The sequence below is a fragment of the Aaosphaeria arxii genome (genome assembly GCF_010015735.1).
Source record: "Aaosphaeria arxii CBS 175.79 unplaced genomic scaffold BU24scaffold_12, whole genome shotgun sequence".
Taxonomy (NCBI): Eukaryota; Fungi; Ascomycota; class Dothideomycetes; order Pleosporales; genus Aaosphaeria; species Aaosphaeria arxii.
The window spans coordinates 862774-875170 of NW_022983485.1; the positions used below are offsets into that span (position 1 = coordinate 862774).

At 48.1% G+C, this 12397-nt stretch overlaps 4 protein-coding genes across 4 annotated transcripts; 1 reads left to right on the forward strand and 3 right to left on the reverse strand.

Annotated features, from left to right (window-relative positions):
• Positions 1–102: 102 nt before the first annotated feature.
• BU24DRAFT_467584 (uncharacterized protein) lies at positions 103–774 on the reverse strand (the record flags this gene model as incomplete). Its single annotated transcript, XM_033532450.1, has 1 exon — positions 103–774. The coding sequence occupies one exon, from the start codon at positions 772–774 to the stop codon at positions 103–105; it is 672 nt and encodes a 223-aa protein (XP_033378437.1).
• Positions 775–1710: 936 nt separating this feature from the next.
• Positions 1711–3126, reverse strand: BU24DRAFT_473281 (uncharacterized protein). The gene is made up of 2 exons (XM_033532772.1): positions 2395–3126; positions 1711–2339 (listed from the first exon to the last, which is right to left on the reverse strand). The coding sequence occupies exons 1-2, from the start codon at positions 3061–3063 to the stop codon at positions 1731–1733; spliced, it is 1278 nt and encodes a 425-aa protein (XP_033378438.1). The 5' UTR covers positions 3064–3126; the 3' UTR covers positions 1711–1730.
• A 635-nt stretch (positions 3127–3761) lies between these two features.
• On the forward strand, positions 3762–7014 carry BU24DRAFT_428135 (uncharacterized protein). Its single transcript, XM_033529402.1, has 8 exons — positions 3762–4391; positions 4446–4563; positions 4615–4973; positions 5025–6087; positions 6141–6350; positions 6403–6642; positions 6695–6904; positions 6959–7014. The coding sequence occupies exons 1-8, from the start codon at positions 4132–4134 to the stop codon at positions 6965–6967; spliced, it is 2469 nt and encodes an 822-aa protein (XP_033378439.1). The 5' UTR covers positions 3762–4131; the 3' UTR covers positions 6968–7014.
• Positions 7015–7509: 495 nt separating this feature from the next.
• On the reverse strand, positions 7510–10959 carry BU24DRAFT_473283 (uncharacterized protein; the record flags this gene model as incomplete). Its single annotated transcript, XM_033532773.1, has 20 exons — positions 7510–7793; positions 7862–7943; positions 8003–8101; positions 8169–8267; positions 8337–8447; positions 8512–8610; positions 8672–8770; positions 8837–8935; positions 9000–9086; positions 9149–9250; positions 9320–9418; positions 9475–9573; positions 9629–9727; positions 9823–9949; positions 9996–10008; positions 10057–10175; positions 10222–10234; positions 10292–10355; positions 10405–10506; positions 10553–10959. 20 exons carry the CDS (start codon positions 10957–10959, stop codon positions 7620–7622), a joined length of 2193 nt encoding a protein of 730 aa, XP_033378440.1. The 3' UTR covers positions 7510–7619.
• Between the last annotated feature and the right edge of the window lie 1438 nt (positions 10960–12397).

The window sequence follows — 12397 nt, forward strand, 5'->3', positions numbered from 1 at the left end:
GATCTCGTTGAGTGAATGTAGATGAATATAGTTAGGATAGGTCTCGAAGTGTTATTCTATGACATTTCACCGTCCCAATTTCCCAAAAGCGCTTGCAGATCATTACTTGAACAACCCAAAAAGGCTCCAACCTTTCTTTTGCGCCTTTTTGTTCGCATTCAATATAATGCCGGCGCCATCTTTCGACACTGGCAACAAAAACATAACCCACTCAAGCTGTGATCCAGCCACATCCCAAGCCACATTTTCGCCCTTATCAGTTCTCTGATAGCAAGTGTAGTTTGCGCCAGTCTTCTTGGCTTCAATATCGCCGGAGTCGTCTAGGACTCTGACGACCATGTGTCCGCTGCCGTCCGCACGCCTGTAGCCAGCACCATGGCGAGCTGGGAGTACGCTCATGTCCGGCGCAACAGACTTCCCAGCGACGGTGTACTTTTCCGCCCCACTTGCAGTCTTTTCGATCTCGTAGATCACGAACTGCAGGCCCTTTTTGTTCAAGAGTGTTTGTAGTTGCGCGAGGTTGGTGCCGTTGATGAAGCTTTGGTTGATCCCAGTATCTTTGGCTAGTTGGACAGTGGTCGTGTCCAGCAAGACAGCCACAGTCACCCAGACACAGTTCATGTCTCCGTTGTCTGGATTGAACTTTGACTTTGGCAACCAGTTCTGTTGATTTTGGAGGATGGAATGATCGACCTTGGCGGGGATATCCATGGCATATTGGCCATCTTCGCCGCCGATCTCAATAATAAAATGGTCGGATTTTTTGTCAACCATTGTGGCTTCGAAACAAGTTTTGCCGGATGGAATTGAGGAATTGAAAAGAGTTTTGAATTTGAGAAGATTGTAGTCTGGAGATGTCAACTACAAAATGCTATTTAATTTGGAATGAATAGAAGCTGTACGACTGTGTCAACGCCCTTTATATACCCAAAGATCCGTACAGAACGCTGGACCATCCCGCTCACGAAGGTACTTCTTCTTTGAATCCGGGTCTAGACAATTTCAGATGGTTACGTGTCGGGGAACCCGAGAATCTCTTCAATTCTCGCTCTGTCGAAGAAAACAATAGTTTGTCTGTAAACGAGAACCATCACACCTCAGACCATAGTTCGACCTTGGGACACTACTGCAGTATCCTATATTGAAATGATACGATAGTTCCAGACAAGCTCATCACAGCTGATCCCTTCCCGAAGCCATGTTGGTCCATCACATACATTTATGGAGGCGTCGTTATGCGGCACTACGGCACACGTTAGGTACCTGCCGCAGCCACACAAAAGCAACAAGCGGGTGGTAGCGAGACGGGTTATGCGGGGTGAGTAAACAAATTCCAATAGCCAGTGCAGCATATCTGAAATCGGTCACATCGTGCTCACAGGTACGAGAACTTCAGCTGAGCATTGACGTTTGTGGTGGCTGAAGGACCGGTCTCGATTATGCGGATGCGGGCCGCTAGAACGGCCGCCCACGCATGAATCCGATGGTAAAACACGTGGCTACCATGATCGGTATTTTGTTATCGCATTTGGAATGGTGGTTGCGAGATTCAACAATGTGCCAAACTGAGCTTTGACTAAAAGATGTTGCTTATCTTGGGCATGCTCAGTCTCTGTTCAGCAAGAGAATTATTTGGCTCAGCGTGAACACGTTCATGTGACGATCCACCTCATTTTATTTCAACTACGTGACTAAACAGAAACTCAATTGGGCAATGTATTGCTACTCAATCAACCGATTGTAAGTGCCAATGGCTGGGGAAGCTCTTTGCCATGTTTGCCCGCAGCAACAGCGCTGGCAACAGAATTGAGCAGCCCAGACACAGCGTCAACGCTCTTCCTCAGTTCCTTAGTCTCATCCAATTTCCAGTTATTCGCTTTCTCAACTTCAGACAAGATTTGGCGCAGCCAATTCAGAATGACAGGCCGGCCAGCGAAATATGCTCCTTGGTTGACGATTGCAACCACTCGCTCACTAAGGTTGCTACGCTCAGGTAGATAGCGCTGCATTTTGTCTTCCAGCAGACTAGCCTTATTTTTGAGGAAACCAGCGTGAGAGTGGCATGCTGTGAACGCTTCAAGGTCGTCCTCCATCTTATTCTGGGTTGACTCTGAATCTTTAGAAATGGCTGCCAACTCAGGTTGCAATCCTTTCAGAGCGTCGATCAGATGCTGCATCACATCAATGTAGTGCTCGCGTGTCGACTTCTCCTCGTCCATTTTCTTGAATGCATTATTGCTCTTGCAAGCTGTGGTCTTGTATCCGGGCAGAAGACCGGTCTTGATTTTGATGTTGTCTCTCTCTGCTTGTGCTTTCGATTCCATGACATTTTGCCTTCCCTGAAAGATGTCAGTGGCTGGATAAGGATACTGGTGCGTGAGTATATTGACTTACCAAATCAGCATAATAGTCGTTGTCGTCATCGAAGGTGAGTTGAGATTCAGAGGCCCACCCCTCGTACTTGTCTCTTTCTGACTTTGCGTGCTCTATCTCGGCTTCCGTATCGGTGATTTTCTTTGCATCAGCTTCTTTGAGTTGTTTGACGAAGTTGTATCCCTTCTTGCTGTCGCCGCCACCGGCGATAAAATCCTTCAGATTTTGATCAGAAGTATCGTGTTCGGTCTTTAGGAGATCGAGTATGTCCGCAGCTTCCTGAACATGTTTCGAGAGGTCATGTTCTTCGCTGGCAGCCTCATCGATGACTTTAGCTATTGCGGCCATCGCGGTCTTGCTCTCTTCGGATGCAGTTTTGAAATTCTCAACGATCTCATGTGCATCCTTCTGGAACATCTGGAGAGTCTTTTCCCAGGGGTTTGGATGCCCTGCAACAAGCTTTGCAATCGTCTTGAGCTCTTCCATGTACTTAGCATGGTTCTCAATTGGATCTTGGGTTCCAACAGAAGCTGTGAATTTACAAAGCTTCTCGAAGATAGTAGCGGGTGGAATTTCAGGCAGCTTCCTAGCAGCTTCCCATCTCTTGATCAATGCATTGTGTCCATCAAAGAACACTTTGATCTTGTTGATGAGATCGTTTGCTTGTTTGCCAACGCCAGTGTCCGTCATTGTTGCGAAGAGAAAAGTAGAGATCTGGTAAAGATGGAACAAGAATTTCGATGTGAATGTTTTGTGATAGGAAAGATGATAAGCTCAACCAGAGAGAAATGTTGGCCAACTCGATGCCTTTCATATGAATTGACACGGCTTCACTGTAAGTTCTTTTTTCTGTATCATTCCTAATTGAGAAGTCCTTCAAGTTTATGGATGTGATCGGCTTGCTTGCGAAGTGCATGATTCTATAGTGAGACCACCTCACACGCCGAGTAGCCACCACAGTCCATGTGAAGCTGAGAAAAAGCATGAAGCCATCTGGACCGTTGCGGGAGTCCCCGGTGACTTCTCTATGGATGAGGCGATACCCAAAACAAAGAAGCCAGTCTCTGGTGGCTGAACTCGTAAGCCAGCGATGCTCATGGCAATCGCAGCAGTGGGGCCGCGGCACCGTGTTCGAGACAGCTGAGTGTACGCTTGAAGCAGAGAAACTTTCGGTGAAGACTCTAGGGTAGGCGAACAACAATCCGAAATAGGTTCGTCGAAGGTTGCTAGATCTCGATTGAGCGATCTATGGTGCCGAGACGGGTAACGCGCGGGGGCGGCCCGTAACAGAGGGGCGCTGGGGCTCCCATCAGCCAGCCTAGAACTTCAACCCCTGTCACATCCCCGTGTCGATTCTCCTACATCCTGCAAACTCCATCACTGCTTCTGGACAACTGTCTATGGCCTCGTTCTGATGTCTTTCTAGACCGGAGCTATGGTAAATGGCGCGAGATCATTCATTCTAGCCATGGGAGGGCTTGCGCCCCAATAACCACGGTGACACCGAAGCCTTTCTTCACACCATTTCTTTAGTCGATATGGGCAATTGAAAGCTGAACTGCGTTTAATCGTTCGAAAGTCCCATACTAGTTATGCCGCCAAAAGATATATAAGACCTTGTTGGACCGTCAGTCGTGCTCTACAATCATCTTCACATTATACCACTCTCCTCTTTCACCTCTTTCCAGCGAAGCATACAGCTTCCCACACTCAGCGTTTATTTATCTTTTCTCCTCTCAAAGTATTCAAGTCATCAACATGAGCCAAGAGCTTACCGCAACCCACAAGCAGGCCCTCACGGTCCTTGCTAGGGAAGAGGAGAAGCGGGCTTTGAGCGCTCGACAGGTCATTGCAGATATGGCCAGTAGCGAGTTCTTCCGTCAGAATTGGGATGAGTTACTACTTGCTGCGCCTAACTGCCTTGAGCTCTTGGGAAATATCAATGCCATATCCTCCACGAAGCTGGCCTCTACAACTCCACTGAAGGCCCCTAAAGGTGGATTCGAGCATCTGAAGGAGTAAGCAGTGTCAATGTCTGGTAGACATTAGCAAGTAACTAACATAATCTACAGCTATGGTAACCTCAAAGGTGGTCTATCTCAGTTGACAAATCAAGGCAATGTCGCCTTCACAGATGCGCGAATCCAAATGGACAAGATTCACGGACTTGCAGGCTCAATTCCGGGTGAGGTATGTAAGACTAGAATGTTCAAGCTATGGTCTTTCTAACGAATATGGCAGATGAGAACCATCGTTGGAGCCCTTGCAGACCCAGATGTACCCATGTCTGTTGTTCTCATCTCTCTAGATACGATGAAGGAAACCGCAACGGAGTGTTACCAGTCAGCAAGTACCATCCAGAAGAGCATGCGGAAATGGTCCGACGTCTGTATGGAACTCGACGATGCCTGCAGTGCAGAGTCATCGTCGACGGAAGTGAAGGCACAAAAGGCTGCACTGAACCTGCAACTCGCTCAGGATGAATCCGACTTTAGGAAAGAACAAGAAACGGCAGTAAAGACCGAGTTGGACAAGATGAACACACATTTGAACGACGCCAAAACCAACTATCAAAAGGCCATTGATGCCATGCCGACAGGGTAAGCAAAACTCGACCTCGCATTTGTCTGTCGCTAACGAGTCTACAATAGCATGGACCTGGTTGGCCAGCAGGTCTTGATGTCGCTTGGAGAGGCGGCAAGTGGTGCTATCACCATCGGTGCAACAGCTGCTGCAACATATGTCAACCCCGTTGGCGGCGTGACTTCCGGAGTCAAGACGCTGACCGACGAAGTCCGGAAATTTAACCACGAAAGCAGCGGCCCTAAGCCGCCGCCGAGTGATCCTAAGTCCACGGATAAAAGCACTGATTCTAGCGAAAAGGGACCAGATCCAGAGAAAGCTAGTGCAAAGAAGTCTGCTATCCTTGCGAAGTTGACTACGACTTTCATTCGGAGGGCAAAACCCAAGGGTGAGAAGACCGAAGAGCCTGCCAAGGACGCTGAGAAGGAGACTTATTATGACTTGAGCGGCAAGTTTTACGCAGACGATAGCGCACTCATCATTGCGCCGGCCGTCAAGACAGCGACCGACGAGCTCAAGGCCATCATTGTCGGGTCACCGGAAGGAATCAGATGGGATTCCGTCTTGCCACCTAAGGATGAAACCCAAGGAAAGATCAGTGAAGTTGCCCGACTAAGCCATACTCTTGACCGCTTGCTCAAAGATATGAAGCCCAAGAAAGGCGGTCTTGCTTCTCAGCTCATGAATGCCATCGTCACAGAAGCTATCGGCGTTGCGGATGAGCTTGAGAAGGAGGCTGAGAACGCAAAGGATTTGTCAGGTTGGGTCAAGCCAGACAGGAAGTCACAGTTCTTCACCGACCTCGATACCCGCATCACGCGATGTGCATCTACTGCATTGGCTTTGGATACTGTCACCAAAAGCACCCCAGGAGGAGTTGGCGCAGGTAATGCATCTCTTATGGCTCCTTCCCAGACGCCAGAGGAAAAGATTGCCAGCATGAACTCCAAAGCAGCTGTCGCTGAGCAGGCTGTTAAGTCCGCAACTACGAAACTTCTCTCGACACAGCAGACGTATGCTGCAACGCTGGAAACCTACCAGAAACAAACAGAGCAAGTGCTCTTGGTTCAGGATAACCTGCTCAGAGCAAGGCAGCAGGTGACTGCATTAACCTCCGACAAATTGACGCTGGTATGTTGATGGTTGTCCATGTATTAGAAATCGGGTGCTCACTTTCTGAATAGGAAACCGTCCGAAAAGTCCTGATCGAGTGCATCAGCTATCTCACTGATCTCAAAGATAGAATTGGCAAATTGGTCATCTTCTTCTCTGGGCTAACCAACCTCATTGATGTCTGCATCAAGAGTCAAGTCCAGCCGTTCCAGAAACATCTAGACAGCTATGCCAAGAACAACCAAGATAAGGCTCTGATGTATGGAGATTTCTACAGAGATGTAAGCTTCACCCTGAATACAGTCGTCACATATTATTAACTTGTGTTATTAGCTCATTTTCCAACTGGCGCTGAAGATTGCTGCCAACTTCTCGCTTTATCGCGATGTCGCAAGCATGTACATGGAAGTTGATCGCAAATGCATTCAGGAGGGAATCATCCTTGTCGGAAAGCTCCACATCGCCAACGGAAATGACAAGGTCGACGACGACGATTATTTCCGTGAGAACAAGAAGAAGCTGTCTGAGTTCGTGACCCAAGCAGAAAAGAATGTCAAAGACATTGTCCAAGCCGTACGTATTTGAACACATCAGAATTCGCCAACTCGCACTAACACGTCTTCAGAAACAAAAAGAAATCATCTCCGGATTGCAGAATCGCATCAATGAAATTGGAAGCTCGATAGCCAAGTTCCCTACTGAGTTCCAACCTAGCGCCAAGGCCATTGAGGCTGTCAAGGATGGTGCGGCCATTACCCAGAGTTTGACAGAGACAGAGGCGGCTGCACCTAGTGCTATCTCCACGAACATTGCGAAGAAGCCACGCAAGACTGTTGTACGCTTTACCTCTCAATACGATACCAAAAATTTATATGCTGACAGAATGTAGGCGTGGTAAAAGATGCGTGTGAATGATATTGACTGAGAGAGCGTGAGGGATCGTATGGGGACGATCTGTACATACATTCCAGATCTAAATGAAATTATTGATCAATAATGGCAACTATCATCTATTGAATATGTCTTTGACCTTAAAGCCGTGTAATTGAATGAGTAGTAGTACCATCATTACTAAGTATTCCAATTTCCCAATGTTTACCCCTCCAAGATCTCACCAGAGCAGTTTGAACTGCGACAGTTGGTGGAGAATATCACGATTCCTTTTTGATAAGTAGAATCAACATGAGTTTCGGTCACGATATAAGCATTCTTCTACAAGATGCACCCCATTCACCAAGGGCATTAATGGAAAGATATACCTTACGACTATATCCGCTAGTAAATATTTCCACGCAGTTACAATGTAATTAGACTTCAACACTAGTTCAGCATTCCCTAGCTACGAGATCATTACGATGTTGATAGAATAGAGCAATGCGTAGAGTAGACTCTATCTCCTCATCTATATTTTAATGAACGATATTATATTATATTAAGGAGTGACTGTCCATAATTTTTCATCGAGTAATCGTAGTATCAGCGAATGACTTCGCGCCAAAAGAAACCTTCATTTTCCATTCCATTTCGTGTACCATAACTATTATCGTCTATCACATCATACCGAAGCCCAGAGCAAGGGCCATCAGACTGACTCCAAAGGTAGCCAAGACATCCTTCCCTCTGATCCCGGACGCAGCTCCCGTGAACTCTTCTGGAGTTTGGGTCGGGCTTGCGACTGGTGGAGGGGTCGTTGGTTCCGGCACGCCGTCAGGACAATGCCAATGCTGAGGAGAAGCGATGATTAGTCAACGGCAGTAGATAACTAGTTATGACTTGCGCATTGGGCACTTACATCGCCATGTGGAGTACACTCTTGTCCCGTGGCCTGGGCTGTTGCAGCTGGTGGTGTCGTCGGTTCTGGGACACCCTCTGGGCTGTCATAGAACGCGCGATTAGCGTTTATCTTTGGGGTTGGCTGGAATTAAAGACTTACCAGTGCCAGTGGTCACCGTGAGGCTCGCAAACCTCAGCAATTGGGGTAGTCTGGGGAGATACTGGTGGAGGGGTGGTTGGTTCAGGAACACCTTCCGGGCTTTTATTACAGTGTGGTTAGCGGAGGAGTTCATAACACAATTGTGGTTGTAATGAGGACTACACACCAATGCCAGTGGTCTCCATGGGGTTCACATTCTTGCGCCGGCGAGGTTGGTTGAGGAGTCGCTGCTGGTGATATTATAGGCTCAGGCACACCTTCAGGACTATGTGTGAAGTCTTACAGTTAGTCACTTGCATATATATACACGAGTTCAAACAATAGAACAACTCACCAGTGCCAATGGTCTCCGTGGGGTTCACACGTTTCCGCTGGGCTCGTTGGTTGGGGTGCGGTCGGTGGCGGCGTGGTTGGCTCCGGAACACCATCGGGGCTGTAGGAGAGGCTTGTTAGAAAGTTATATTCGTAGTTAAGTGTAAGGCATCTTGAAGCTGCCAATAGCGACGTACCAGTGCCAGTGGTCACCATGAGGTGTGCATTCTCCACCTGGCGCGGTGGGCTGAGGTTCAACAGCAGGCGGCGTTGTCGGCTCTGGAACGCCCTCCGGACTATTAAGGTTGTGTGAGTAATATATCGCTCACACTAGGTAAAGCTGAAGTTGTGACTTACCAGTGCCAGTGATCTCCATGTGGGGTGCATTCAGTGGCTGGTGCAGTTGGATGAGGCTCAGCAGGTGGTGGAGTGGTAGGCTCTGGAACGCCATCGGGACTATTTATGTCGCCATAAGTAAGTAACATATCTCACTCGATGATAGAACGTTCTTGGTGCTCTTACCAATGCCAGTGGTCTCCGTGCGGAGTGCAGACTTCTGACGGGGGTGTAGTTGGCTGCTCTGCCGGAGGCGGAGTCGATGGCTCGGGAACACCATCAGGGCTGCATAGAGTATAACGAGTTAGATACTGCAAAGAAGACATAAAGTTACAACATAGATACTTACCAGTGCCAATGATCTCCATGTGGAGTGCACTCCTCGGTAGGAGTTGTAGTTGGAGGTGGAGTTGGAGGCTCCGGTACGCCATCAGGACTGCCACAGCGATCTTTAATTAGAAAATTGTTCTCGTTTGACCAAGATGTTGGGGTACATACCAATGCCAGTGATCACCGTGTGGGGTACATTCTCCGGCAGGAGGAGAGGTTGGCTGTGGGTTCACGGGTGGTGGGCTTGTAGGCTCCGGCACTCCGTCTGGACTGTAAGAGACGGGGTCAGCATGCGTTCTCATTGTTGCAACTTCTTCCTTTCAATAAAAATCTTCTTACCAATGCCAATGATCTCCGTGAGGCTCACACTCCTGTGATGGTGCTGTCGGCTGAGGACTGGTTGTTGGAGGGTTTGGTGGTTCCGGTACGCCATCTGGGCTGTGAGTGGGCTTGTAAGTATAAGATGTAATCGATCTTCAGATATCTCTACGTACCAGTGCCAGTGGTCGCCATGAGGCTCACACTCTTGAGCAGGGGTTGTTGGCTGAGGATGCGTGGGCGGTGGACTCGAAGGCTCTGGAACTCCGTCTGGACTGTGAATGGGCTAATTAGCAAAAGACACACTCCATCCTCGAATGAGTTGCTTACCAGTGCCAGTGGTCACCGTGTGGTTCACACTCTTGAGGAGGGTTCGTTGGCTGAGGATTTGTAGGCGGTGGGCTCGAAGGTTCTGGTACACCATCTGGACTGCAAGATTGATATTTGATCAGTAAACCTCCAGAAGCAAGAGGGCTGCCGGGAAACGAAGCTTAGATTCACAAAACGTAAATAGAGACCCTTACCAATGCCAGTGATCGCCATGAGGCTCGCATTCTCCTGACGGAAAGGTAGGCTGAGGATTGAGAGTCGGCCGAGTAGGAAGAGGTTCGGTCGGAGGTGGAGTGGTTGGCTCCGGGACACCAGGTGGGCCTACAAGTTTTTAGTCTCATTCACGTTTGTAGATGCAGCGACCTACAGTGCCAATGATCCTATAAAAGTTAGTCAAGTTGTGTGTATGGAAAAGAACCATGACTTACGCCACGAGGCTCACACTCTCCGTCCACTGGAGCTGTCTGAGTTGGTTGGCTCGGCGGTGGAGTTGTCGGTTGTGGCTCCGAAGGTGGTGGCGTTGAAGGAGGCTCTACTCCTGGAGGACCTAAACCAATTAGTACTTCACTTGACAGCAACAATGGGCATCATACAATGCCAATGGTCCTGGATGCTGTGAGTATATGCTCTTATATTATAAGTCCAGGGAAATTGTTTGCTCACATCATGGGGTTCACATTCTCCTTCGCCTGGAGGTGGAGTCGCAGTCGGTAATGGTTCGCAATGCCTTCGCTGATGTTTAGCATAGAAACATTATTAGATACATTACAACTTACCAGTGATCACCATGGGGAGAACACGCTGAGCCAGTGGGGGACGGTGGAAGTTCCGTATGGGGATCCTCGCTCCCTGTTGCGGTCGGTAGAGGGTCGCAGTGCCTAGTTATTGTTAGCTAAATGATGATCGTCAAGAGTTCAGACTTACCAATGGTCTCCATGAGGTGAACAGATGGATCCTGTGGGGGAGGGTGGAAGAGTGGGCGTGGAGCAGGGAGCCGTGATGGTCGTCAAACCGGAGGTAACGGTATAGCCAGCGCTTGAAAGGATACTTGATCCGTAGAACCTGTAAGCTGTAATCCAACCTAGACCCGGGAAGTCGAAGGCAGTCGTGAATACTGGAACCTCGAGATCCGTGTCGGTTACCGTACTAGCTATAGGCCCAAGCCGACTGTCAAAATCATCAATATTGGTAACAGTTGTTGCAATTCCCCATGTCAGCGTTGTAGTGGTGCATAGAGGAGCTGCTGTGATGCCTTGCGGTAATGCGTTCACAGTTCCTATGCTCCTGTAGATCGCTAGAAGCGCTAGAGCTTGATGCCGAAGACTGGTCATTGTTGAGACGAACCGAATGGTATCTGCAAGCTCCACGTGTAGAATTCTTGCAAGGTGATACTGCATGTATTTATGATAAACTATCTGCGTGCTGTGCCGCATAGATCAACAACATCATCGTATTTGCAATTCACATTCACGAAATGTTGGCCACCTCCCCGGTAGGATCCAATAGTCAGGTAAACCCCAGAAGTGTTGAAGCCGTAACGCAACGAGCAGGTGGCTGATGATAGCGTGGGGTTTAATCGTTCATCACATTCCGAATCTGTTGGTTTTACCATTCGTTCAAGCGGGACATAAAAGGCCAAGAGGAGATCTCGGTAGTGATGCCCTAACTCGTGAGGATGGATCATATCATAGACCATATGATGAACGTCTAGATGTCTTGTCAGTAGACATCAAGGTACTGCCAAGGCACCACTGCAGGAACTCAACTCCAACATTGCGGAATGAGGCCAACAACAGCCAAGATTTCTGATGTTGTAACGATGACATTACCTGGAGAATTGATACGATTGGGTTTTCAACTGGACATCATGGTAGAGCGCAAACAAACTCGTAAAGACCTTGTATGTCCTCTCATGGCTTGGCGGCATGTAGAAATTCTGAAGAGGATAAGAGCAACAACATAATGCATAGGCACATAGTGCATAGGCTTATGTTTCCTGGACATGCAAAGTATCGCGGAACACCGAGAGAAACGCATACCCTCGATTGTGTCGGTATAGTTGACGGGGATCCTTCACTTGATTCTGTTGTTACAAACCCGTTCTTTCAACACACACAATATCGCCACATGCATGAGAATCAAGTCAAGAAAATTATAAAGTTGCACTGATTCCCGCATTCATTTCTTCTGTGCAGCCACTCAACCATTGATCAATTCACCACCACCTATTGCCGGAAAGCTCTATCGCAAACACTTCTCAATATGAAATATACTCTCATACCCTTTGTCGCTCTTGTTGCAGGTGTCATCGCCTCACCTACTCCTGTAGAGCTTGTTCCGCGCGCATGTTCTACGCCTTCCGGCTGTTCCACTTATGGTGCTGCTGCAAACTGTAACTTTTGTGTAAGTGCATAATTTTAATGAGGAAAAAAGATTCCAACAACAAAGATTTATTGATAGATGTTGCATCATGAGGATATATCGTTAAAGAATTGTGCTGATGTTAAGAGTAAAGTGCCCTTCCGCTCCCACATTGTCCGCATGTCACACCCACGGAGGCTTCTGTGGCAATACAGGATCTAACCAGCTCGTATACCACTGCGAACCACATTGATCATGCTCGGGAACAGTGCAGATGAAGCAGATATCTTCACTCAGATGCCGTCTTACATGAAATAATGACGCTATGTTTGATGTCGAAAGGATCGAAAAAGGAAGTTGGAATTGGTCGGTCGCTGTGGTCACGTTCGCTTACTATATTTTCCTTCA